Source organism: Brachypodium distachyon, chromosome 2 (genome assembly GCF_000005505.3).
Source record: "Brachypodium distachyon strain Bd21 chromosome 2, Brachypodium_distachyon_v3.0, whole genome shotgun sequence".
NCBI lineage: Eukaryota > Viridiplantae > Streptophyta > Magnoliopsida > Poales > Poaceae > Brachypodium > Brachypodium distachyon.
The window spans coordinates 56,211,766-56,236,917 of record NC_016132.3 but is presented as its reverse complement, the minus strand read 5'-3'; the positions used below and the strand labels follow the sequence as shown (position 1 = coordinate 56,236,917).

The 25,152-nt window shown below is 47.5% G+C and overlaps 3 protein-coding genes across 5 annotated transcripts; 2 read left to right on the top strand and 1 right to left on the bottom strand.

Moving 5' to 3' along the window:
• Nucleotides 1-94: 94 nt before the first annotated feature.
• LOC100842542 (probable UDP-N-acetylglucosamine--peptide N-acetylglucosaminyltransferase SEC) lies at nucleotides 95-9,712 on the top strand. 3 transcript variants are annotated; one of them, XM_014898215.2, is made up of 28 exons: nucleotides 95-351; nucleotides 469-614; nucleotides 698-796; nucleotides 891-941; nucleotides 2,640-2,756; nucleotides 2,832-2,888; nucleotides 3,470-3,589; nucleotides 3,856-3,918; nucleotides 3,999-4,077; nucleotides 4,337-4,446; nucleotides 4,536-4,589; nucleotides 4,687-4,754; nucleotides 4,826-4,928; nucleotides 5,061-5,263; nucleotides 5,359-5,455; nucleotides 5,562-5,633; nucleotides 5,724-5,800; nucleotides 5,892-6,008; nucleotides 6,088-6,172; nucleotides 6,283-6,450; nucleotides 6,946-7,056; nucleotides 7,143-7,229; nucleotides 7,581-7,708; nucleotides 7,853-7,935; nucleotides 8,005-8,110; nucleotides 8,193-8,339; nucleotides 8,419-8,539; nucleotides 8,624-9,712. In XM_014898215.2, exons 1-28 carry the CDS (start codon nucleotides 210-212, stop codon nucleotides 8,735-8,737), a joined length of 2,925 nt encoding a protein of 974 aa, XP_014753701.1. In that variant the 5' UTR covers nucleotides 95-209; the 3' UTR covers nucleotides 8,738-9,712. The 3 variants fall into 3 exon arrangements, with proteins under 3 accessions (XP_014753701.1, XP_010233580.1, XP_014753702.1); XM_010235278.3 differs by having other exon boundaries at nucleotides 95-357; XM_014898216.2 differs by having other exon boundaries at nucleotides 244-357; nucleotides 427-614.
• A 949-nt stretch (nucleotides 9,713-10,661) lies between these two features.
• On the bottom strand, nucleotides 10,662-11,705 carry LOC100838370 (cysteine proteinase inhibitor 4). The gene has a single exon (XM_003564865.4). It carries the CDS (start codon nucleotides 11,386-11,388, stop codon nucleotides 10,903-10,905), a length of 486 nt encoding a protein of 161 aa, XP_003564913.1. The 5' UTR covers nucleotides 11,389-11,705; the 3' UTR covers nucleotides 10,662-10,902.
• Nucleotides 11,706-23,662: 11,957 nt separating this feature from the next.
• Nucleotides 23,663-25,024, top strand: LOC100838073. Its single transcript, XM_003564864.4, has one exon. The coding sequence runs from the start codon at nucleotides 23,912-23,914 to the stop codon at nucleotides 24,809-24,811; it is 900 nt and encodes a 299-aa protein (XP_003564912.1). The 5' UTR covers nucleotides 23,663-23,911; the 3' UTR covers nucleotides 24,812-25,024.
• The last annotated feature ends 128 nt before the right edge of the window (nucleotides 25,025-25,152 follow it).

Below are 25,152 nucleotides of genomic sequence, written 5' to 3'. Positions count from 1 at the left end.
CACTGGGCGTCCGTACTCCGTAGAACCAGCTGCGCGCAGGGTCGATGACTATTTGTCACCTCGGACGCGACGCGTTAACACGCTTCCACTTTCAGAAACCAAACGAAACGCGCCGCTCCGTCGCCGAACACTCATACGCGAGAGCTCGAATCCGCGCGGCGCTGCTGGGGTTAGGGTTTGGCCTTCGTAGAACCCCCCGTCCTCACGCGATGCTCTCCGTTCGCGGCGGGGGCGTCGCCGCCGCCGGGGCCGAACAGCGTGGGATACACCCGCACCCTGATCATCCCACTCCGTGGCTGCGGCAACACCTCGGTGCGGCGATCAACTCCCTGCCCCAGAATCCCCTGGAAGGTTCAGGTTGCTCCCAAACCCATCTCCATTGTCTCTCTGATACGTAATTCAATAATACCTAGAGTTTTGTTGCAGAGTTGTGAATTGTTTCGATTTTTTTTGGGGGGTCTGGTTCAGTTGACGAGGACGCGCACCTCGGGATCGCGCAGCAGAGTTACAACGCAGGGGATTACAGGGCGGCGCTGGAGCACTGTAATGCCGTGTACATGGTGAATCCTAGGCGGTTGGAGAATCTCCTGCTGCTCGGGGCTGTCTATTACCAGGTTCGCCGCGAAATCCAGCCTCAAGTTATTATGTGTGATGGCCTGATGGGTGCTGTGTTGATGTTTTTCTGGGTTTAATTCAGCTGCGAGAGTTCGACATGTGCATCGTGAGGAATAGCGAGGCCGTTCAAATCCAACCAAATTTCCCCGAATGCGTCAATAACATGGCGAATGCATGGAGGGTGAGACGGTTTTCTGTCGAGAGTTGTTGGTTGTATTTGGTGGAGTTGTTGTCTGCCTGGTTTAATGTGATTTGAATTCTACTGTCTCGTGCAGGAGAAAGGCGATATTGATTGTGCCATCCAGTTATATGACCATGCAACTAAGGTAAATTCACCATCTGAGGGCTGAATATGACATGGGGTGCAGTGTTCCTGCTTTGAAAATTCAAATATGTGAATCTTAGATGTGTTGGATGGGTTTATAGAGAAGCGATTTGACGCTTTCTGCTGAAAATGCATGAATATTTAATCTAATGTGAGGCTAAAGACTACACTGCGGTAGTCACTCCCGACTACTCCAAAGTGACACAGCTTTAATCCATCCATGTGGCTAAGGCAATCTGATGACCAGAAGGGTTATTATGTGAATCAGAGGCGGATAACGTCAGGCTTGGCAATCCAGCCTCTTCTCCAAGCACACGAGTCTTGCGCACTGTCTAGGAGACTAGGAATGAATAATGATTCACATGTAAGGATTAGCAATTTGGCATCACTATATTTGGTGCCCAAGGAGTTGACCGGTGAAACTATGGAAGTAAAACATGTCCAGTCTCGTTTAGGAAACAAGAGCACAAACAGCATACACAGATAAATAAAATGCTCGCTCTAAGCTGATATGTGAACAGTCACTATTTTGGGCTTGCGTTCTCATATCAACTACTCCCTCCGATCCTAAATTCTTGTCTCAAGTTTGCCAAAATATGGATGTATCTATTCTTAAAAAGCATCTAGATACATGTAATATTTCGACAACAATTTATAAGCATAGATACATCAATATTTGGACAATTTTGAATCCCTTATTATGGGACGGAGGGAGTATGATCCCTCTCCCATTCCCATTCCAAGCTCAATTGAGCTTCCTTTTTTTCTCCTTTTTAGTAATTTCTTTTTTTACCCCTTACTTTTACAAAGTGAACAGCAATTACTCTATTTAGTGGGTTTTCCTCTAGCTTATCCCATTTAGCGCAAAACTTTTCACATTTTACCCCATATAACATTTGCGCGTGTTTTGAAAGCCAATCTCACATGTCAGGACCTGGCAACGGCAGTGTGCCATGCCCCTGACTCGCCCTACTAAGCTGCACCCAGTAGATCTCCAACGCCATGGCCGGCGTCTCTGCCATGCTCCCCCTGCTGTGGTACACCGAGTTCGCCATCGAGATCCCTGCCACCGCAGAGGCTAGCTCTACATATTTGGAGTTAGTTAAGGCATACATGCAGGAGAGCTGAGTTATAATCCTTGAGAGTGGCTGTCAAATGATGCTAACACAACTGATGAATGCATGCATCCGTGCTGCCGAGTTGTGTGTCCATTGAGAAGTTGTGCTCGTGCAGAATGTGTGTGTGTAGCTAGCAGAGCCTGGTTAGTGGATCAAGCTGGTGTGGCTGACCGTGTATGTGTGTGTTATTAAGCTTTGTGATATGTGAACAAACTGAAAAAGTCTGACCCCCTTGTTTCCATATGTGCTAGCGCATCCCTTTTGATTACGTAATACAAATGGCCCTACCTTACCAATGAGTGGCAATCTTTGCTATTCTTGTTGTGATTATGTCCGTCTTGTGTATTGTGCTCTGTGACACAACTCTTGAGATGTTAAATTGTTTCATGCACATTCCAAACATTGTGTTAGTTAACTATTCTCGACGAACAAGCTACTCAGGATTCATCTTTTGGTTCAAAATAGGAAGATGCAAATACTTTCTAGTTTAGATTTTCATTCTGTCTGTTTTTACCTAAAGGCATGCACAGAATCTGTTTCCCCCTTTTTCGCATTAGGATAAGTTTATTCCAACTTTACAGCTCCGACCCACCTTCGCTGATGCATGGGCAAACTTGGCGAACGCTTATACTCGAAAAGGGAATCTCAGCAAGGCAGTAGGGTGCTACCATCAGGCTATTGCACTGAATCCTCGTCTGGTAATTGACATTTACTTTGTTTCGAGTGTTGTCCATGTATTGTATAACTCTTAATCGATTCCGTATCAAATTTAGGTTGACGCATATTGCAACCTCGGTGACGTGTTGAAGGCGCAAGGATTGTATAGTGATGTAAGTAGTAGCTATCCAACAAAATTGATTTGCTTTACTTTTCGTCCCTGATATTGTTCAGCAATCTGTCTTCATGAAGAGCGATCTATCAGGTTTGTTCTTATAAAAAATGATTTAAATACTGACCCCCCCCCCCCTCTTGCAACAGGGCCTTATGGGGCTCAAAGTTGCCGCGACAATTTTCTCATTAAATGGCAATTATTTTGATATATATTCAATATATCCTTTCATTTTGTTAAGCGGTCATTTAAAATGACATGGTATCTGCACCACTTGTGACTGTCAACCATGGCTTTCAAAGCGGTAAGGCAACGGAAGGCTAGGCGATCCACCCCTTCACAGTGTCAAACTGTTAACTAATCAGACTTTAGTTGAACTGACGTAGATAGAGCCCTGAAATTGCTGATCATCTCCTCAAATTTAGCTTTAAATGAAAAATTCATGCATGTTATGTTGAATTAAGGGCTTTGATTCGTTCATATGATGCCTGATGAGTGACAAGCACCATTGAGACAGTTTATTTATCGGTGGCAGTGGCATGCCTTATTTGGATGTTGATAGTAAACTTATGATTTGTGCAGGCATACAACTGCTATGTGAATGCTCTAAGTGTAGAACCTAGTTCTGCAAATGCATGGTACTACATTGCTGGACTTTTCATGCAATGGGGGGATCCCAGTAAGGCAGTTCTCTACTATAAGGTCTGTGTTATATGCATTGACTTGATACTGCTTCCTGCCATAACTACACCATGAGCATAGCTTGTCTCTAGAGCTTATTAGTCATGAGTATAATTTATAACTACATTAAGGAAAGCTTGTAACGCATTTATATATCAGGGTTTCTTCACCATTCTACCATACTTCATTTTTCACTAATGCTCATTTGTTGTATATTCTTATATAATTGTGGGTACAAACTATCGGTGCACTACATTCTAATTCTTTAGTATTTGCTACATCATCAGGAAGCAATCAAATACAAGCCATCATTTTATGATGCACACCTAAACTTAGGCAATCTTTACAAGGTATTTTCAGTTGATCAGAAATGCTGGTTTTATTCTAGAAATATCTTTCTGATATCTTTGGAGGAATTGTTGCTTTTAAGGCGGTTGGGATGCACCAGGATGCAATTGTCTGCTATCAGAATGCAGTTCGGGCAAGTCCAGACAATGATATAGCTTATGGTGAGTGTAGATTTATGTTTATGTAGAATATGGAAAAATGGGTGAAACCGTGATGACCATCAGAAAGCTGACTCCTGGGAGAAGCACAATCATGTGTTTGATGATAATTTATTTCCATTGAGCACGTATGGCTGTTGAATTAGTTAGTTTAGGTATATTTCTTGCTGCATTAAAAGTATACTTGTAAAAAGTGGATATATTATTTAAAGATTGAGTCATGGTTGTCTCATAAACATGTGGATTGGTTGTTTATTTTCAGGCACTCTTGCTAACACCTACTATGAACAAGGCCAATTGGATCTTGCCATCCGAAGTTATAGACAAGCCATCAATTGCAATTCATCTTATGTTGAAGCATACAATAATCTGGTTGGTGTTGCATTCTTCTGTGCTGGTAAATCTTGGTTCCTTTTGCTAATAAAATAAGATATCTGAGATGGTATATTTTCGACTGGAAGGGAAATGCTCTAAAAGATGCTGGAAAGAGTGATGAGGCGATTGGTTGCTATGAGGTTATGACCGACCTGCTTAATATTGTCACTGAAATTCCAAATATTTTTTGTAATCCTAGTATAAACATTGTTTTTATTTGCCTTTTGATGTTTGCAGAAATGCCTTGCTCTTCAACCTAGTCACCCTCAAGCTTTGACAAACCTTGGAAATGTTTATATGGAGAGGTTAGTATTATTAGGATGTGTTTATTACTTGTTTAGATTGTGCAAGAGTTGTAATTCTGAAGTACTTGCAGGAACATGATGGACGTAGCGGCTTCACTTTACATGGCAACACTTACAGTTACAACTGGACTGTCTGCACCGTACAACAATTTAGCAATAATTTACAAACAGCAGGTACTTGTAACAAAGGACAGGCTTGATCCTGCCAATCAACTTTTTTTTGGATATATTGTTTTAACCTTCATTGTTAACCATATATACCTTTTTGCTAGAAATGACAAATATGTTTCCTCATTACTGAAATAGGGAGAGTATGACCGTGCCTTAACATGTTATAATGAAGTGCTCCGCATTGATCCTACGGCCGCTGACTGCCTTGTCAATAGAGGCAACACGTTGAAAGAAACAGGCAGAGTTAGTGAAGCAATTCAAGACTATTTCCGGGCTATCGCAATCAGACCAGCAATGGCTGAAGCTCATGCAAATTTGGCATCTGCTTATAAAGACACGTAACTACCAAATTTTATGGCAACATAAATGTGCTTCTAGTAGGACAGCTGAGTATAGATGCATGTATGTTAACATTTTATCTCATTATTTGCAGGGGGCTATTGGAGGCAGCAATTGTCAGTTACAGGCATGCCTTGCAATGTCGTGGAGATTTTCCAGAAGCTACTTGTAATCTCTTGCACACTCGACAGGTGTGTGGAGATTATAAAGCTCATATGTTTTCTTTTTGTTTGACCAACTTATTCACACCAAAGCTTAGTTCAGGTACATTGCTTTGTTTGACTCACTTGCTTGCAGTGTGTTTGTGACTGGGATGATCGGGAGGAGAAGTTCATAGAGGTAGAGGGGATCATCAGACGGCATATAAAGGCATGAGTCTTTCATGCACCTGTTGTTTTACCTGTTCTTAAAGGGTTTTTTTTTTAATAAGCATTGCTCTTATTTTTGCTATTGTTCTAGAACTCCCTTCTCCCAAGTGTACAACCGTTCCATGCTATAGCTTACCCGCTTGATCCAACTCTTGCACTAGAAATCAGGTGAAGCCTTCTTTTCATGACTTATAGTGCTGTGTGTTTACTAGGTAGACGATATTATCGATACCATGGTGTTAATGTGTTTTCCTTTCAGTAAAAAGTATGCAGCTCATTACTCCATGGTTGCATCACGTTTTGGGCTTCCTAAGTTCATGCACCCCTCTGGTGTTCCTGTTAACACAGGCGATAGAACTTCACGACTTCGAATTGGGTATGTGATATGGTTTATTTCTACACATTGTCCTGAATTTTGTATTCTCACCAAATTTGGATTGTCCATTTGGTTTTAGATATGTTAGTAGCGACTTTGGCAATCATCCTCTGTCTCACCTTATGGGCTCTGTATTTGGAATGCACGACCAAGACACTATAGAGGTTAGTTCATTCGCTGTCCTGTAATTTATAGTGGTATTTATTTTTATACATGTGAAAAGCACATAATTATGTTGAAGAGGGCAATTTTTTTTCCGTAAATCTTCCTGCAGGTTTTCTGTTATGCCTTGAGCAAAGATGATGGTACAGAATGGAGGCAGCGTATTCAATCTGAAGCAGAGCATTTCATTGATGTGTCAACGATGTCGTCTGATATGATTGCTAAAGTTATCAATGAAGATAAGATACAGATCCTTATAAATCTTAATGGCTACACGAAGGTATTCTGTATAATCACTGGTTACTTTTCCATGCATTTACTTGAAGTCATGTAATTTTGCACCCCCATGCCCATCCCCCTTTCTTTTTTTCTCTCTATTTAATCTGTATTTTAAGGTAATAACAATACAATACTTCTTTTCTTCTGTATTTCTCTTTAAATATTCTCTGCTTGTCTGCGGAATTGTGTTCTACACAATTTTACTGTGAATGACGTCCTGGCTGTTGTATTTACTTTAGTTTCTGACCCCAAGCCACATGTCCACAATCCTGCAATTGTTTTACCGTAGGAAAAAGATTACAACTATAAACCTTAATCTGAATGTTTTGGGATTTTTGCTGTTAATTTGGTGTGTTAACATATTTTCACCCACGCAAGATTAAAGCTGTGTAATATGGTTGTGCAATGTTGTCTCAACTCTCAAGTTATGTGCCAATTTTTTTTATTTTCTTGAATGCTGCTTCTGTTGTTACAATGAAATTGCATGTTGCTTCAGGGTGCACGAAATGAAATTTTCGCTATGCAACCAGCCCCAATCCAGGTTTCTTACATGGGATTTCCTGGGACCACTGGTGCGAGTTATATTGATTATTTGGTTACTGATGAGGTGAAATATTTAAGTTTCTGGCCCTGTGTTATTCAATAGTTCCTTGCTCCAACTTCACATTAATTAGTCACTTATTGTTGTGACAGTTTGTCTCTCCACTGAAGTTTTCGCATATATACTCAGAAAAGCTTGTGCACCTTCCCCACTGTTACTTTGTGAATGACTACAAGAAGGTATGCACAAATATGTTATCATGAACTTTACTCTCGAATTCGTTTTGCGATTTCTGTGTGTCTATCTCTGTTGTTCGACTTTCAGTTTTAACCCCATTTTGACACTTCTGACTAAATTTTTATGGTCCCGTGACGCTCGTTGACATGTGGGGTCCTTTTGGTTCACCTATTAATTAAATATATAAGGCTTTGTTTTGGACCAAGGAATAAATTTGAGCAAAATTGTTCATTTGACTAGAGCTTTATACATTTGGAGAATCGAACCGTAAAAAAATAATTAATTATATTTAGGAGTAAGATGTTTCTTTATTCGTGTCTGTACTCATAATGTCTAATCATTCTTTGTCCTAGAAAAATCAAGACGCTCTTGATCAAGTTTGCCCACACAAGCGAGCTGACTATGGTCTGCCAGAGGACAAATTTATTTTTGCATGCTTCAATCAGTTATACAAGATGGACCCAGATATATTCGGCACCTGGTACATGCATTACTGTCTTGATGTTGCTAGTTGGACTTTTTTGGAGCTGAAATATATGACTATGTACATGCTTGTGTAACTAAAATGCCGAACAAGATTATTAGAAGTATAAATAGCTGACTGTTTTTACTTTTTTTTTATTAGGTGCAATATTGTCAAGCGTGTACCAAACAGTGCATTGTGGCTATTGAGATTTCCACCAGCTGGAGAGATGAGATTGCGTGCATGTAAATCTCATTTCCTTTCTTTCCTGTCTTTCATTCTGTGTGTTTTCTAACTTACATATCTTTTGGCAGATGCAATCTCAAAAGGAGTAAGAGCAGACCAAATCATATTCACGGATGTTGCTGCCAAAAGTGAGCATATCAGACGGAGTGCTTTGGCAGATCTATTTCTTGACACGTAATCTTGCACCCTCCATTATTATTCTTGGTTTTCTGTTCTCTGCAATGCTCTTACCTTTTCAATTATGTTAAATGAGCAGCCCTCTGTGTAATGGCCACACTACTGGTACAGACATATTATGGGCTGGCCTCCCAATGATTACTCTTCCACTAGAGAAAATGGCGACCAGGGTGGCGGGCTCGCTCTGTCGAGCTACTGGAATTGGGGAAGAGATGATAGTCAGCAGGTTAATCTTCTCAACCAAGCTCCACTGTTTTTCCCTTACGGTCAAACTCCTTTTTTAATTAGATGTGCTACTATTCCAGCCTGAAAGAATACGAGGAAAGGGCGGTCTTTCTAGCCAAAAATCCATCAAAACTTCAAGCTCTTACTAACAAGCTCAAGGCTGTTCGAATGACCTGTCCTTTGTTTGATACATCTCGATGGGTAACTTTGTCGATCTTGTTTGAACTCCCTATCTCTATCTGCTCTCAAGGTCAGCCTTTTTACTTTTGTATGCAAAAATGGCAGGTAAAGAATCTGGATAGGGCATATCTGAAAATGTGGCACCTGTATTGCTTGGGTAGGCATCCTCAACACTTCAAAGTGCTTGAAGATAATACTCAAATAGTCAATTCCCCTTAGCAGGAGTTAGCAGGCGATGTTAATATTACATGAGGTAAGTATGTCAACATAAGTTAAACTGGAGTAAAAGGACTGGTTAAAAGGAACTGGACCTGCAAGAGGTAACACCTGCATCTATTCACCTTCTTAAGGAGTAAACTGACAAAACATGTCCATGTGAAAAATCTTGGAGATCAAACAATACTGGTAGTGTTTTTTACAAAACAAACATGCACCAGCTGGCTGCACTCCTAGTGGATCCTAGCCTTTTGTGAACCAAAGTGTGACTTCCTGAGTTCGGAATAATGTTTTGAGCTGAGCGTTGGACGTTTCTAGACATTATCTACAGTCAAACAGCATGCAGAATCGTGTGTCTTCTCTTATGCAGCCTGTGTGGAGACGTGTGATCTGGTCTGCTATCGTGGATTCTGGGCCCTGAAATCGGGTGCAATTTTCGCTGCTGTTGATTTCTCTTATTCGGCTACTAACTTTTGAACTAGATATGCAGATTTCTCGTTGCTCGAGCTGGAGCACCGAGGACGTCCTGATGCTTGTCAGCGTGCATCAGCTTTCTGTGGGAATTTGTTTTGTTCAGCATTGGATGGTAGCCGCGTGGCTCTTCTGCCTCTGCCCTTGAAACTCTCCCTCTTCTGCAGGCTCTAACTTGTTTGCAGGTTGTTCATTCTCAGTTGTCCGAAACTGGTTTTTGCCAGTTTCGGATTTTGAGTGTCTCCGCTACTAGTAGGATTTTGAGTGTCTTTGCCGTTTCGAAGATATATGGACATGCAGCCAGGCAGAAGGGCGCCGTGGCAAAGTGGGATGCAGTGCTTCCGATAGGACGAAGAACGGTGGTGTTCACTTCTACCCGTCATGAGTATCACAAAGGAACCTAATATAATTAGTAAGTGCTGGAATAACTGAACCATCAATCCTCATGCCAAAAACCCGCGGCAGCAGAATACATCAATGAATCTTCATAGATGCTGTTTCTAACTATCGAGGCCTTCCCTAAAAAAGATAACTATCGAGGCCAATGACAGTTTGAGCAATTGTGCTCTTTAGGGTCATGATCTACGGAACTAACGGGACCATCTTCGCTAACCTTATTCTTTGGTCATTAGTGAGCTTTCCTCACATAAATACAGGCCCCTAAACTAAGAGGTAGAGGTTGAGTTATGCCTATGGATTGAAACAACTAATTAAATAAACGTCAAGCTCGTAAGTTTTACTGAACTTGTAAAACCGAAAGGTAAAGGCGCATGTTAAAGTTTAGATTTTACAACAGAAGCAAGTTGATCGACACGTTGAGAACTTACAGCACTTGGATACGGCACGGAGGGCATTTAAATTGACTGTGACACACCCTGAAGGATCACATGCACATGCCAGATGGACTCCGGAGACCGGCTGCCGGCTGGGGCGGTAGTGCCTAGTGCTGGCCGAAGCCGCGCGCAGAAGAGCCCGAGCTGGTGCACGTTGCACATCCCATCCCTGTTTCGGCCTGCACGTTCTCGACGAGTGTCCTCCCGCCGACAATCATGCGCAAAGCTTCCCGCGCTACGGTGAGGGCTGCTAGTACCTTTTCGTCTGCTATAAATAAGTGGCTGTAGAAAAAGTTTCATCTTTTCGGTTGCATCCAAACCCTTCAGTCAACCGACGACGAGCTCACGGGCCATGCATGGCGTGTAGGAGTACTACGTGCAACGGTGCAAGTAAAGACGTGTCGGCAGGAAAAGCGAGGTGGAAAGTGGAATGGCAAATGAAAGGAAACGTGATGCCGACGCTTAATTTTCTGGGTCCATGTAGGCTGGCTCACGTGTTGCGTCAGTTCACTCGTTCGAAACAATTCTCGTAGATCAACTCACGAAGATCGATTCAAAGAAAACTGGAGCTCATCTGCTCAAGGACAGACCAAGCTACGCGCCCATCAAGACGAAGCAGAACAGTAGTAGGACAGTATATTTTTCGTTCATTGAAGAAGAACAGCAGCAGTACATTTACTCTGACACACTCATCGTCTCATCGAGACCTCCTTATACCAGAAAAAGAAAAAGCCTTCAAAAACGCCGATCGATCGCCGCAACAGACTGCACTGCAGCCTCCCCCGGGCGATCTCTGCTAGACTGCTACTACCGAGTAACACTCTTTATTCATTCGCCATACCCATTTGGATTTTGGAGCACCGTTCACTCGGCGTGCGCCGGCGCGAACCTGAGCAGCGCGCGCGAGTCGAGCCAGGGCTTGACGACGACGACGGCGTCGAACACGCGCTCCCCTTCAACGGCTTTGTTGTTGTTGTTGATTCCCTCCTCCTGCTGCTGCTGGGGGAGCTCGGCGGCGGCGACGCGGAGGTAGTACTTGAGCCCGGACACGACCTGGCGCTGCGCGGACACGACCCTGCCGAACTCCAGCCGCCCGTCGTCCTCCCGGCGCCGGTTGTGCTCGTCCACGGAGTACCGCCCCAGCTCCTGCACCTCCCGGTTCCCCTCCACGTCCCTCACCTCCGTCCTCGCCCCCACCTTCCTCTCCCTGCCGCCGCCGTCGCCCCAGAGATATTGGCCGCTCGGTTCGGCGCGCGCGGCAGACGCAGACGGCGCCGCGCAGGTCGCGAGCAGGACTACCAACAGCAGCAGCAGCGCGTGTGCGCCCGAAGAGCCGCTCAGTCGAGCCATCTGCGATTCTGACGGTTCGAGACTGGCTAGAAGAGATCACTACTACAGTGCTACTGGTTGCTTGGCCTGTGCTGATGAGTGTTTCTGTGAGTGAGTGATTGATTGAGTGAGTGTTTGTGGTGTCGGGGGCTGCATATATAGGGAGGGGAAGGGGGGTGGTTCGAACGGGAAGGGTTTGGAGGGATGCGGCGCGGCGGGCATGCATGCACCGCGCGGTGCGCGTTCCGAGGCACGCAGCAGCAGGTAGCGGCGCGGCGAGGAAAGGAAAGGATAGGGACGAGAGGGCAAGAAGATCAGGAGGATGGAGCCGATGATCTCAGGAGGGGATGGGGAGTGAGGACAGTGGACACGTATCAGGGTAATGGCGTCGGGTGCGCCCGGACGGGCTGCCGCGTAGACCGTGCGGGCCGCCTGTGACGTGACGTGGGGGCTGGTTTTGTTTCTCCCTTTTGCGATTCTGCATTTCTGCTTGCTCCCACGTAAACCACGGCGTTTGTCGCGGTTCGTGGTTTGCGGGCGGGAATGAACAAATAGGGGAAGCGCCATACGTGCGTTCTCAGCTGCCAGGCTGGTTTGGTTGGAAACTTGGAACTCGTGCCTGTCACCTGTGGATCGATATGATACTACTCCAGTACCCAGTAGCGGTGGTGGTGATGTTACAGTATAGGCACGGCAAAATTAACGTCGGGGGTCCAGCCAAAATGGTCTCGTTCACTGGCTGTGGCTGGCAGTGCCCGTTTATCGTTTCTGTGGCATCGGAACAGTATTTACAAGTTAGTGCTAGTACGTACTGGAGTAGTAACTAATTCAGCCACGGGAAACCACGACCCGCATTATTCAAGCCACGTCGGCGAGCTGAAATCGGCCTGCTAGCTGGCCAGCTCCCCGCAGGCCGCAAAACCTGACTTCAAAATTAGAACTCATGGTCATCCGCTGTTGACTCGCGAAAACGTCACATGGGCTCAAATCATCGGGCGTTCGCGAACGGCCTAGTCTGCAAGCAGGAGCCTTAGTTAGCGGGCCAGACAACCTTGCGACGATGTTATTTTTTTCTGCACCAGACCAAGAGCCCTCAGTAAGAAACGGCCCAATCCGCCTGACAAGCAGCAGTTGGCCCGCTAGAACGGGAAGCTATAAAGCCCGATCCCCGCGCAGCTTGGCGCCTTGGCCTGCTAACATTAACAGCATGCATGTATTATGATCGGGTGACAACTGAAATTACTAAACAAACGAATTTCATTGCACGGCAACAAGTAACCGTGTAAAAAACTGTCGTTTTAGTTGACCTGTCGATGCTAAACAGATTGCCACGTTTTAGGTTCTCGAAAAACCATCATTTCTTTCTTTTTTTCCGGGGAAAATGGAGCTTTATTACTCAAAGAACAAGGTTACAATCGGTAGCTAAACTTGTTACGATACACGGATGGGGCTGATTAAACAGAACATCAGACACCCGAATGTCCCTAGAAGAAATTGCTAGTAAATCTGCAACCTTGTTGTGATGACGATCAATTTTCTTGAGTATAAGCTCACGATCTCCACGGATCAACTGGACTATCTCCCGAAGCAAAAAACCGATGCTGGATCTCTCCATCTTGTTGCTGTGAACTGCCTGTACAAGGACATCACAATCTGAGTGAACGATGAGGGGGAGTGTAGTATGCTGGAGTGCTAGGGAAACACCAAACAACAACGACATCGCCTCTGCTACTAAAACCTCGGAGCAGTGCGCCACAAATTCCCTCGCCGACAGTAATACATGCCCGTCAGGATCACAGAATAGCACCCAGACCGGCCATACTATCTTTAAATGAACCATCCACAGACATTGCCAGCCATCCTTCGGCAGGTCTAGGCCATGGTGAGAAGGCCAGCGGCTTCACCTGACGCGGCAGCTTCAACTTCCAACCTTCCTTCGCCACAATTTGCTTGCCCTTCAAAATATCCTTCCCCTGACTGTGATCAATAGCAAACAAGGAGCTTGCATAGCTACAGAGGAACTTCCGTGAGGTCTCAACAGGAGCCAACAGTTTACCATGCGTGGCATCATTACGGAGCTACCATAAGTGCCAGATAAGCATGATTATGCGATTACGCGTCTCGCAAAGAGCAGTCCGCAACAGATCAAAAAGGCACTCAGGACCCGTGTAGACAATGTCTTCTACTGCAGGCAACTCCCATGCTTCGCCCATAGCTTGCCACAAAGAAAAGGAACTAGGGCAAACTATGGCCATGTGAAACGAATCCTCAGAACACATAGCACGGAGAGGGCAAAGATCACCTTTTTCAAGATGTCTCCTCTTCGTATTGTCCTTCGTCGCCAAGCTATTGACAAGCAGCCGCCATGCACAGATTTTCATGTTTTGCGGAACTTTAGCCTGCCAAATCAACTTCCAGTCCGGTCTATCCCCGAAGGGGTGGGAGCTAGAAGCACCCGCCGGGCAACCATACTCCAGCTCCACAGCCAAGTGATAAGCACTTTTTACAGAAAAACATCCTGACTTCTCCGGGTACCAGGCCAAAAAATCATCCTCCTGCCAGCGAGAGGTGACAATATTCATGATCACCTCAACGTCCGCAGGAAGGAAATGGTCACGAAGTAATTCATCATTCCATCTCCCATGCTCATCAACCATCATTCCTTGGAAGTTAAAAAAAAGAGCAGTTTTTCTAAATGGTTCCCTATACCTAAATATTTTAGGGTCTACCCTATTTTCTATTTCCTCTTCCCCAAATATAGGTAACCACATGTCCATTCCTTAGACTGAGAAAAGCTCCGGTGGGAAAATAACTGCTGTCTTCACTGCTCTCACCAAGCTGTTGCCGAGACTCGCCGCCGGCCATGGCCGGCTGCTGGAAACACCACTCCGCGCCTCGGGAGGGCCCCCCGAGCCCATTCCCCTGCTGAGATTGGCCTGTGACGCCGCCTGCCGCGGCCCCAAAGCCACCCGGCGCCGTCGATTCGGCCGGCGTGGCTGCCGAAAAGCTCGGACGCACCCTCCAGAGCTCCATCCTCTCCCTCCTGGACCTCCTGGTGGCTTGAATCGGTCCCCGGCGACGTCCCGACGGCCATCTCCTCCACCTCATCGGATCCACGGGATGCGGAGGCCCGCGACGGCGGCCCTGCGACGTGCGGGCGCGGCGGGCTTGGAGCACGTGGGCGCACGGCTCGGCTAGTTCGCGGGCGGCCGAGCGGGCTCGGCAGCGGCAGGAAGCGAGAAGAAGGCGACGACGCGAGCGGCAGGAGGCATGCGGCGGCGCGAGGGTTCGCGAGCGGCAGGAAGCGAGCGGCCGCAGAGGAGGGAGATGGGACGGCAAGCAGAGGAGGAAGACGGTGAGCTGAGGAAGAAGAAGGCATGGGGAGAAGATGATAGTCAATGACAGGTGGGGTCCTTTGGTCCTTTGGTTATTGGGAACCGCTAGAGAAGAGTCTTTTTTTCCCTAAAAAGGATTTTCTCTCCTATCCCAAAAGCTGGTTTTGGGAAACGGGTTTTAGGAACCTGCTGGAGATGCTCTTATATAGAGAACGTTGACTTCCCACGAGCGACACTATGTCACTACTCCGAGCTAAAAATCAAACGATTTAGATATAGCAAACCCAAATATCTATTTGATCTCTTTGATATGTAAGTATGAAGATGTTTCTGCAAAAAAACATATAACTATATATTTACTCTTATAAACCTGAGATGATATGTTTTATGCTTGCGTAAAACATTGGATTGCTGCAAAATATTTAGCAATAAGATTATTTCACCACAAACATGCTTGCAACTTTTTGTTGAGACACTACCATTTTTTTAATTGAGTTTTTTGCACCCAGAGAACTTCACATGTCACATTTGTCATTTTGTACTTTTATATCATGCGAGAATGTTATTTGCATGAAACCTAAATAATATATCATACTTACGAGCGTTCCAAATATCAAATTTGATCCAAAAAGCAAACCTAATCCACATAAGGAAATATTAAATGTAAAAACACATTATAAGATTTATTAAAAACATTAAAACCAAATAGATTAAATGCATTTTAACAAATATAAAAAATATATTAATGTGTCGGTATATAAGCCAAAACGGTAAATCTCAATGAAGTACAAATGTAAAAAAACGTCATAAAGGACCATGCCCAGCATGTTGCGCTCCGCTTCCGCTCTCATAGCCACTCCCAACCTCCCAGTGGGCTAGTTTCAATTAGATTAATGTTGATGGAGTCTGTTGTTCTATGAGCGGCCTGCCATAAAGTGGCTTGAGACTGCACCGGCGCCACCTCCCACCGCTACCCCTGCAGTCATGCGGGTCATCTATTGACTCTGGCGTCAGAGCCGTACTGCCTCGTACATCAACCCTACGCGCAGGCAACGGCTCGAGGCCAACAGTTGTATTCCAGATAAAACTCTTACCAGGAGTAACACCAAGCATGCACGGAGCTATTTAACAGGCGTACCATCGATCTCTCTCCCGCTGCCATTTATTTCCTATCTCTTCACCCAAAGTTTTATCTTCTTTATTTTTGCCGGCCGATGGAAAAGAAAAAACACTCCTACCTTTGTTCCCATAGCTTTGTTCCCGCAACCCTTCTTCGGCCGGTGGCGTACGTCTCCGGCGAGGTCGCAGGGGATGCCGATTGTGCTGCAGTTTTCTTTAATTAACTAGGTCCAGGTTCGCTCTAGTAATTCATATATCTTTGTTTATACATTTTCTTTGAAAAGGGAAGCTTCTCGGCCTCTGCATCGAAGAGATGCACATACTGTATATACGTAGATAGGGTTGTTAATTAACTATGCGCGTTGAGTGAGTTTTTGATCCTTCACTCCGGTTTTGTCTTTTATTTTGGGACTCCGACTGTAAATCGGTCGTCAACGATCCATGCGCGGGAGGCAGGCGACGAGCCGAAGACATCACAAGCCTCTCTCCGTCCCCCTCTTCCGGGAAGCGGAGGAGGAAGGTGAGAGGAGATCGATGAGATAAGTTCCAGCCAATGTTCTTGTTATTTTTACTTTTTTTTTTAGAAAAAATACGGGAGAGCCCCAGCCCCATTTTATTACAAAATGAGACCAAAGTGAGTGTCGCCAATATGTCAGAGTCACAAACGCATTTGGCACTCAGGCCAGCATAAGCAATAAGAAAGCAGCCAATGGTCTTGTTCTTCACCGCTGGCAGAGCCTGTTTATCGTCTGTGTGGCATCGGAGCAGTATTTACGAGTTATTAGTACTGAAGTACTAGCACGTAGTGGTAACTAATTTCAGCCACAGGAAAGCAGCGACCTGCATTATTCACGCCACGCCGGAACGCTGGCCGCCGTAGGCCGAAAGTGTTACACCCGAATCTACCCAAGGCTGGTGTATCGACCGTGCTGAAGCGACACAACGCTTTTAACTAGATTATTATGAGCATCTCTATTAGACCTTTTATTCTCATAAACAAAAACGAAATCAAGAAAATCTTAACTACGAGCTGCAATCTCTCGGAGGATAGTGCTGTAACTGCACCGGTTACCTTCCAGTAAACCATTGATCACCACTTGTGCATATGAGGCAATGCATATTCTCTGGAGATTTAGATCCTTCGCTAACGCTAGCGCCTCACGGCATGCCATAACTTCCAGTGTTGGAGGATCAGTCAGGTGATCAAAGATTCTGGCCGAAGATCCCACATAGGTGCCCGTCTCATCGCGATTCATAGCCGCCAAGTGCCCGTGTTTTTGCTCTTTGAGACGCCGCCGTGGACGTCGATCGTCATCATCCCCGCTGGAGGCGGGATCCAGTACCGTGTCGGCGGCGACGGCCTCGGCCTCACACTTGCCGGTGGACGCTCCTGACTGGCCTGCACCTCAACTAGCAGCTTGGCAACGAATCCATGAATCGTCACAGGGCTCTGGAAAATAGCTTCATGAGTATCAGGGTAATGGCGTCGGGTGCGCCCGGACGGGCTGCCGCGTAGACGTACGGGCCGCTGGTGACGTGACGCGGGGGCTGGTTTTGTTTCTCTCTTTTGCGATTCTGCTTGCTCCCGCGTAAACCACGGCGTTTGTCGCGGTTCGTGGTTTGCGGGCGGGAATGAACAATAGGGGAAGCGCCATACGTACGTTCTCAGCTGCCTGCAGGCTGGTTTGGTTGGAAACTTGGAACTCGTGCCTGTCACCTGTGGATCGATATGATACTACTCCAGTACCCAGTAGCGGTGGTGGTGGCGATGTTACAGTATGCATGCACCAAACAGTGTGTCGTCCGATCGATTCACTAGGCACGGCAAAATTAACGTCGGGCGTCCGGCCAAAATGGTCTTGTTCACTGGCTGTTGCTGGCAGTTCCCGTTTTATCGTTTGTGTGGCATCGGAACAGTATTTACAAGCTAGTGCTTGTAACTAATTCAGCCACAGGAAAGGAAAGCAGCGACCCGCATTATTCAAGCCACGTCGGCGAGCTGAAATCGGCCTGCTAGCTGGCCAGCTCCCCGCAGGCCGCAAAACCTGACTTCAAAATTAGAACTCATGGTCATCCGCTGTTGACTCGCGAAAGCGTGACATGTGCTCAAATCATCGATCTTTGGGCCTAATATGTTTTTTAGAAACTCTTTCGGCCTTTTTTTAGCAGACTTTTTCGGCCTAATTAAGCGTCTGTTTTCTGGCCCACTTTTGGCAACCCGAGGCCGCATCGGATGTCTGCGGCCGGCCTAGCCTGCTGCAACCCAGGAGCCCTTAGTTAGCGGGCCAGACAACCTTGCGACGACATTGGCCTCAGTAAAAAACGGCCCAATCCGCCTGACAAGGAGCAGTTGGCCCGCTAGAACGGGAAGCTGTAAAGCCCGATCTCCGCGCAGCTTGGCGCCTTGGCCTGCTAACATTAACAGCAGATTTTATGATCGGGTGACAACTGAAATTACTAAACCCGCTAAAAAAAAACTGAAATTACTAAACCTCCTCTCAAAATAAATAAATGAAATTACTAAACAAACGAACCATTGCACGGCAACCATTTATTAAGCAACAGTGTAAAAAACCGTCGTTTTAGTTGACCTGTCAATGCTAAACAGGTTGCCACATTGATCCAGATAAGGTCCACTTTCCACGTGTGACACTATGTCACTACTCCTAGCTAACAATAGTGGTGCCGTTGTTCACTCTATTATATTGTTCCTTCCCCAATGCTTATGATCCCGTCCATATACATATCTGAACGAATCCGGAAAGGAGCAAGCAATTCTTCCTGGGGGGGACAATATCATTACGATCTTCCTGTCCTGATCGTTATCATGTCCCCACTCCAGCGCCATTATTTGAACTTAATTTTACTTTGTTGCGGTGCGGCGGACCTAATCAAAGGAGGTCCACGGGTACTTAATCAGAGTAGTAGCAACGAGAAGGGCAAGGTTTTATGGGGACTTGCTACTACGAGCATTGCTAACACTTTCTCTGTTTCAGAAAAGGTTATATCGTCTAAATTTGAAGATCAAAATATGTTTTTTAGATCGACAAATCAAAATATTTTTAGGGAACTACTAGCTAGAGCTTAATTAGGGTCATCGACCTAATAAACATTAGAATTTCTAAGTCGACTTTCGAACAGAGCACACTATTACAAAATTTTTTTATCAGGGGAGTTTGACCTGGATTAGCATTACTACGCATGCAGAGAGAAGGATTCTAACTGCACGAGTTGGATCCGGCGAGTGCTCCGGTTCAAATCGATCGACGTGCATGGTGGTCCACGTATACGCGGACAGCTTCCTCGTGCATGTGGATAAGGCCGGCCACACAATGTTAACGTGTCAGGGGAGCATCGACCGATCAAAGTCACGTCAAGATGCCACGAGGGGGGTCCATATATATAGGCCGATATGGCCTCTTCGCAAGCGCGTGGGGCAAAGGATGCTTAACGATCGGTGCTGATTTTCTGCACCCTAGGCACAACGATCACGTGATATATAGCGTAGCCTAGCCATAGAACGCGATTATTTTCCTTGTCCGTAAAATCAAAGCATGCACGTACCGATCGATGAAGTCGTACGTACTCTCCCAGATATTTTTTTGACACGAATTGTACAGGAAGTAGTCCCGAACGTGTAACTCATGGCAGAGGCACAGCGCACACACGCAGACAAAGTGACGAGGGAATACTCTTCGAGGGCTCGACGTTCATATACCTGATACAGTCCATCAGGGAGTCCACTCGAAAGTCTAACAAGTATATGCAGGTCGAATCACTCAAAGTGCGGTTCAACTCAAAAAACATGATCATTTCGTACCAGAATAAACGGATTTGATTGTAACCTTCCTGAATATCACGCCCGAGACCTAGCCGCCGGTATATAAGCCTAGGAGGGGGGGTCGGGAAGGAAGAATTCTACACACACGCGCCAGATCCATCTGCGCATCATAGTTTCATAGCTACTCTGTAATCTCGATCAAACAATACACCAAAAGCAGGACGTAAGGGTTTTACCTTCCGAGGGCCCTGAACCTACGTAAACTTTGTGACTCCCCTAGTCTTTGTTAGTCGACGAGATCGCTGGTGCACCCCGTGCTCTCCTTCAGTCGAAAACCCTCGAATCAGGTTATTACCGAGGTAGCTCCTCGTCATTGGTGCCGACCCTGCGGAAGAAGTGCATCAGATCTACAATCTTCTTGACCATGTTGTTCTCAATCCACAACGCATCAATCACGGAGGGGTCGATCCGCTTCGGGTCCTTGAGCTTCTCAGCTCACCCGCCGGAACTGCGCTCCACTTTCCGCAATCTCGACGGTCGCGCACGTGGGTCGCCCGTACGTAGCTAGCATTCGACGTCAGAGCATCGCACACATTTTTGTTCAGGTGGTAGCCTACATGTCCAGGGACCGTTACCGTCACAATCATACGCATACTACTGAGGGCATGTATAATGGTTGATAAGATTGTCTTATCTTAGACATTCCACGTCATTAGAAAAGACAACAAAACATGTTGTAAAATGGGTTATCTCTTAGTGTTCTATCTTAAAATTAATGTTTAGATGAATAAAATTAACTAAATAAATGCTAAAAAAAGGTGAAATCTAGTACAATGGTAAATTTGTCTTATTTTTACCTTATCATTCTGATGAAGAGATCATCTCTTAATTAAGAGAAGTCTTGTGTTTTTTTCGTTTCTCTTTCTTTCGCATCAGATTTTATTCTATATAGCCTCGTTAAGAGAAGGCTCACGTCATACGTACATGTGCTGAATGTGATTGCGGTCAGCGTTCGCGAGTCCCGCGCTTGCCCAAACATCCGTCCAGATGGACCACGCACATTGCTCATTTAGCGAGGCGAAATCGAGGCAAACGATGCTCGCTCATTTTGTGGGCCACATCAACCATAGCAGCAGCCCAGACACCGGAGCAAGCATCGTACACAAACATCGGAGCAAAGTAGTCGTACGCACAGCCATTTCGCTCCGGCTAAGACGACCGGAACGGTGGGCCAGTTGCCGTAAAGATTTGATGTACCTGGACACCTTCCATCAAACTGAAGTCCACGGCAGGTACGTTAGCGTCAGTGGCATGCAAGAGTGTAGTAGACATATCAACGGAGACGGCATATGTATATATGATAGCGTAATAGTTTGTGTAGACACAGCTTCAACTCGAGATGTCAGCTATGCTCTGCTCTGGCCCAGTTCTTTTGAGTGAGAAAGCTGTCATCTCTCAGCTTTCATGAAAAACCGTCTCTCAAATTTGGTAGTTGATTTCTTTAGGAAGTTGGGTGAGGACAGCTTCCTGAAGAAGCGGGTTATAGAAATCGAAAAAACATGATCTTTGGCTTGAGCTACATCACTAAGCGTATGTACACTATCAGATGGATGGAAACGGGACTCAAAATTCCACAATCAAAATCTCATGAACTGAAACTTACATGCAAGCTGATCAAAATCTTCATGCCCCTTGGCGTACATCGTGTAGTGCTGTCCTTTGGCTCCGGCGACGACATAAGGTCATGGATGGATTCATCAAATCGTTGCCTTTCGACTGCATTGTCAGTTCTTCTTGTTGTGCACTTGTTTTGACGTTGGCATGTATCAAGACCTAGGTCTTCTTGTGTTTCTTCTGACAATTGCAGATGTTGTAATAGTTGTATCCTCATTTAGTTTAATTAAAATGGTGTAGGCTGGCCCTTAAAGGCTTACAGCCCGCGTAGTTTCCCTCGAAAAAAAGAAAATCTCCATGCCCCAACCCCGGGAAGAAGACCACGTTGATATTGGCAAGATGTATGGCAAGATATTCACGGGCGCACGTAGACTAAAACTAAAAAACTACTCCTTCCGTCAAATTCTTACCGTTTTAGTTTAAATTTGTACTAAAATAACGACAGGAATTATGAAGGCGGAGGAAGTACCGAGTAATATACTCCAAACACACACACATGCACACACATGCTAGTAACAAAACTTTTTTGCAAAAAGGTCCATACTCAAGTAATACTCCATTAAGCCAGGCTTGCTACGCGCCTGCCGCCTGCGCCCTTGGCTGGCTCCCGTGGACACCTTTCCCGAACGGGCAACAAGTTACCGGTACCGGCGGTACGGAGTACTTTGCAGAAGTTTTTTTCTTTCAAGGTACGTAAAGGGTAGTTGACGATTGATAGAAACGATCCGAAGAAACTCGGCAGGACACTCGCGACACCGCCGACACGTACGACGAACGTGCCCATATTCGGTCGCGCGCATGCATTATGCATGCACTTGCACGCGCTAGCTAGCTGGGCGGCGCCGGGATCGAGCATGCTCGGAACGAACGGGCGGGGTTGGCCTTTCGGTGCTCTCGATACCTGTAGGGTTGTCGATGGGCCGGACGGGGGCGGAGGCATGGCAAACCACGGGAGGGCAGCAAACCAGTGGCGATGTAGCGGCCAGAGCTACGAAACAGTGGGCAAACAATTTATTCCCTTGTTGATACGATGGATGGACGTGGACCTTTGTAACGCGTCGTGGTATAATAGCGGGAGGAGAAGAGAAGGAGAGATTTGTTTCCGTAGTCGTGGCCGTCCTTTTTCTTTGAGGAACGTGGCCGTTTGATTTCGAAGCCCTCGCAAGAAATGTATTCCTTCAAAATACGCCCACATGTCTACAAGTACTCTGTCCAGACTCCAGAGAGCATGTACAGGTACGAACAGCTAATGATGTGGGATCCGGAGCAGGCGAGAGATCCGGCCCGTGCGGGAGCCTTCGGGATCGATCGAAAAGACTGCGATGAGACATGACCAAACCCCAAAGGGCAACGAGTCCTTTTCCCCGTCTCGTACGTCCCACGGCAAACAGCGGCGAAGGCCAGCCAGCCAGCGACCAGGGTACGTGTGGGCGAGCGATGGCCCGCGGCCGCGTACAGTACGTACGTCCCCACGGCACCGCCAAGAGCCAAAGCCTCGCGCCCCCACGCACCTGGCACGCAGCCGCACGTGCTGACATGGCCCAATCAATCCGCCCGTCCGTAGCCGTAGGGCCAGCGCCAGTCTAGAGAAAAGCGGATAGACTTGCAGAGACCCCCGCGAGATGCCGCGGCATATCCCGTTCCAGGGCACGCCTCGTAGGTCGTAGCGGCCGAAGCCGAACCAGAAGTCCAGAACCAGAACCAAACTAGGGGGGCAGGCAGGCACCCTTGGTCCCTTTCTGAGTTCTGACTTGACCCAATGCACAAATCAAAGGACCCTCAACAGCTTCCGCCCAAAGTTTAAGACCTGCTGATTACGCTAATATATGGCTGACTCTGTTTTGCCTGACTACTAAACAGCACTTGTTCCAGACAATGCATGCATGAACCCCCGCTTCGAGTCGACCCTTCAAAAGGACGGGACCCCGAGCGAATATGCTATAGCTTCTTCCTCGTCCTTGAAACCGTTCTTGGTTGGTCCAAGGGCCGGTCACCAACTTTTAAAACACTCTACTGGAAGAACGTGTGCTGTGCCTGTACTGCTGTCTCATACTAGTACATGCGACGCCAAATGACCAGAAATTACTGCTACCGACATTGTTCCGTTGTATGTAAACCACCGCTTCGGCATTACCGAAATGCAGTGTTAGCAACTGCAAACCTGTCGCAAACCCATGGATGGAACTGGAAGCTAGCAGCTTGCAGCCGTACGTGCAGGATAATACCCAGGTAGGGAAGCCAACAATCAATCAGCCCAAAACACACATGGAACCACTAATCCAATGCACGGGGACGTGGCACGATTACTTTAACCCCGGCTATTTTTCGACACCTAACCTGCCCCCCAAAAGCTAGCTCAGGGAGAGCATATTCGAGGGTTCGCCTCTAAAATCCGGACGGGTCACCGGGGCACTAATTAATCGCGGCGCGCAAGCGCAATGTGCTAAGGATGTGCCAATTAGCCCAATGGAATAAACCCTTCATCACTTCGGGGGTGCCATCACGGCCAAAGCCGCCCTATAAAATCCGGGTCTCCGAGTGTCAACCTCTTACCCGGCATCGCATCGCAGCTTCGCACCGAACACCACCGCCTCGGGGGTAGAAAAGAGAGAGTCGTGAGCCGCTCGCCGGCGCCATGGCCGTGTACATCCGGCTCGACGACGCCGTCCGCGCGCGCCTCCGCGGGGCCGCGTCAGGGTCCACCGGCAGCACGACGAGCAGCGGCAGCGAGCACGACGCCTCCGCCTGCCTCTCCGGCCTCGTCCAGGCCTTCCTCGAGACGGAGAACTCCGCCGCCCTGGAGGAGGATCATCCCGCGCCCAAGGGATCCGGAGCCGCGGACGACGATGGCTCCTCGGCTTCTGCCGCGGCAGCGGCAGCGGCAGCTGCCATGCGAGAGCTCCTCGACCCGCCTGCTGCCGAGGACCCGTTCCGGATCAGGCTCGCAGCCGCCGTGTCTGCCGCGCTCGAGGCAGAGGGAAGCCACGGCCACGTCCACGGCGCGGCGCTCAGGCGGGCCATGGTGCGGCGGCTGCGGGCCGCCGGGTACGACGCGGGCGTGTGCAAGTCCCGCTGGGAGGCGTCCGGCGGCGGGCTAACCGCGGGCGCGCACGAGTACGTGGACGTGGTCTTCTCGCCGTCCGCGGCCCCAAGCACGAGGTACATTGTGGACCCGGAGTTCAGGGCGGGGATGGAGGTGGCGCGCGCGACGGCGGAGTACGCGGCCGTGGTGGCCGCCGTGCCGTCCCCCGCCGTGGTCGCGCGGGAGGAGTCCCTCGGGCGCGCCGTGCGCGTGGCGGCCGACGCCGCGCGCCGGTCGCTGCGTGCGCAGGGGCTTCACGTGCCGCCGTGGCGCAAGAGCCGGTACATGCTCGCCAAGTGGCTCGGGCCTTACAAGAGGTCGCCCGCGTCGACGGCCTCGGCGCCCGCGATGGCGGTGCTTACGGCGGCGCCCGCCGGGATGATGGTGGAGGGCGTCAAGTGCCGCGCCGTCGGGTTCTTCCCACCGGCCGCCGCCGCGGCCAGGATCAGGTAGGAGTACCATTTTCGCTTCTTCCCAGTCACCGGGAAAAGATGTGTACCGTTGTAGAGAGATCGGTCGGTCCACCGATCAGGTCCCGTTCCTTCGAGCTCCGGGTTGCTCTGCTCTGGTGGGGAATTCGTTTTTTTGTACAGGAATTTTTGGTCGGGATTATGAAAGGAGCAAATTGTTCTCGCAATTTACGAATGGTTTCAAAGATTGATGACAGATCATCAAGCAGCGCACACATGCTCAGAACTCTGATCTTTAATTATGTCGGAAGTATACTCGTGAAACCAAAAGCATAAAGATTAAAGAGACGGAGAAGAAAAGAAAGGAAGAAATAATCGTGCGAC